The 2266-nt window shown below is 32.1% G+C and overlaps 1 protein-coding gene across 1 annotated transcript; it reads left to right on the top strand.

Moving 5' to 3' along the window:
- Nucleotides 1-610: 610 nt before the first annotated feature.
- Nucleotides 611-1939, top strand: LOC149062379 (uncharacterized). Its single transcript, XM_089215306.1, has 2 exons — nt 611-645; nt 1279-1939. Exons 1-2 carry the CDS (start codon nt 611-613, stop codon nt 1937-1939), a joined length of 696 nt encoding a protein of 231 aa, XP_089071432.1.
- The last annotated feature ends 327 nt before the right edge of the window (nt 1940-2266 follow it).

A 2266-nucleotide genomic window follows, 5' to 3' on the forward strand; every position in this document is an offset into this window, starting at 1 on the left:
ATTTTCTTCTGTTTTATTTAGCCAAGACTTTCAGTGTTAGTTCAAAGTAGGTACCAATTTTGGAGACATATGGATTAGTAAGAATTATATTTTATTCGTAAACATTATAAATATATATATCGTATATACACTATCTAATCCCCGTGAACTTCTTTGCCTGTTAAAAATACCAACTATATGATTCAAAATTATTGTTGGTTAATTCATCGTTTATACTCGGTTAGTCATGATCAAAACTTCCAGTGACAAATTCCCATAGATTTTCCATATTTTAATTCCCATAGAAAATTGTTAACACAGTCATTTAAAATAGGTACTCATATTCAATCATAATATTTTATCGCATTCTTAGCTTTGTAAATATGAAACAATTTTTAAAATTGGTCCCTTATAACAAATAACTGCCTATTTTTTTACTCAAACTATCAATCGAACTATTTTTGGGATTCATAACTGCATAGAAATGGAGTTATTATAACAACAAAAAACTGAACCGCCACGGGACACCTGTCAGATGTGAAACATCGAACATTTTCTTTTGGTAATAATTTTAAACTTTTTCCACAAGAACATACAAAAATATACCTGGAAGTCTCCTAATAGACGAACTATGAATCAAATCGACCATATATTGATTGAAAAAAGGTATAGATCAAGTTTATCAGGTGTGAGAAGTTACAGAGGAGCAGACTGTGATACTGACTACCTTCTAGAAATATATAAGTTTCGTCTCAAATTACAAAAAACGAGTAGACATTAACAAAAAACACTAAAATTTGACATCGAATTATTAAAAGATGAAGAAAGAATACAAAAATATATCACTGAGATTACAGGTAAATTAAAGGAAAAACAAAAAACATATGAGAGAGAATTGGACTGGAGTATCTTAAAAAAGGCTATACTTGAAGCGGCCCACACCATACTAGGTGAACCAAAAAAACAAGAGAATAATTAAATGGTTTAATAGTAATTATTTCCTGCATAGGTTGTTGATGTCAACCCCATGTGCTTATGTTTGTATAACATTATCGCACTCACGTTCGTGATATTTTGTTGATTAATTATTATTTTGTGTTGCTATTTATTTGTAATTTGTTAGGACTAACATAGGTAGTATTTAAGGTCATCCCATGTACATCATATTTTCCTTACTTCTATGCATACAATAAATTTTATACACTCCAATAGTAAGAAATTATTTGTTTTTAATGTATATATATATATATATACATAACTTTCACTTTACCTTTTCTATGGGATTACATTTTTGAGTAGAATTCACCCTGAGACAGCTGGAATACAACCATGTTTATTTAAACTGGCTATCACAGCTAAACATAAAGTAAGAATCGACAACGTACTATCCGAAGAATTTCAAGTGGTGACAGGCTTAAATCAGGGTGACGCTCTCTCGCAACTACTGTTTAATATTGCACTAGAGATAGTCGTACGAAGTATACAAAGATATAACCATGGTATCGACATAGGAACAAACAAGATTGGTATTTTAGGTTTTATAGATGATTTGAACATAGTTGGTGACGATGGAGAAAGCGTGGCACAAAGCACCGACCTCATTAACGAAGCAAAAACCCTAGGGCTGATTGTAAATAATAATAAAACCAAAGTGATGGAGCTATTACTAGAAAACAACCAGGTCGAAAATGTAGTGATACAAGGGCATATATTTAAAAAACTGCATCAATTTACATATCTGGGGTCCGCCATCAGTAGTAATAATGACTGGTCTATTAAATTAAATAGCCGAATCACCAAGGCGAAAAAAGCATCCTTTTTGTTTACCAAATACTTAAAATTAAAAATGTTTTCTAGAAGAACCAAAGTAAACCTCTACATAGCGGTAATTAGACCGACGCTAACAGATGGATGCGAGGTGTGGCCTTTGACAAGCAAAATGGAACAAAAACTCATATAATTCGAAAACAAAATATTGAGAAACATCTGTGGCGCAGTATACGACAATGACCTGGGGTGGAGAGTTGACAGGAATACCAAGGATAACCAACTTTGTAAAGGCCAAAGAATACAATAGTTTTGGCTGAATAAAAACCTACAGGAAAAAAGCCAAGAAGATGTCCAAAGAAGCGATGGTTAGATGGAGTTTAAGCAACCCCATAACCACCCCCCCCCCCGGATACACCACTGGAAACGCATATGTTTTGAAGCAATATTATATATTTCAAATATAGATACTAAAATATTTATTTGTAAATACGCTAAATTTGTATAATATATAATATAT

The sequence above is a fragment of the Diuraphis noxia genome, unplaced genomic scaffold, assembly GCF_037042655.1.
Source record: "Diuraphis noxia isolate RWA-SAM2 unplaced genomic scaffold, SU_Dnox_SAM2 contig0001, whole genome shotgun sequence".
In the NCBI taxonomy this organism is placed as follows: Eukaryota; Metazoa; Arthropoda; class Insecta; order Hemiptera; family Aphididae; genus Diuraphis; species Diuraphis noxia.

What these genes read in the sequence shown, in the direction of transcription:
- LOC149062379 (XM_089215306.1), top strand. Translation starts at nt 611, where the DNA reads ATGAATCAAATCGACCATATATTGATTGAAAAAAG. An exon ending in CATATATTGATTGAAAAAAG is followed by an intron (nt 646 to 1,278) that starts GTATAGATCAAG and finishes ATTTTTGAGTAG; the next exon opens with AATTCACCCTGAGACAGCTG.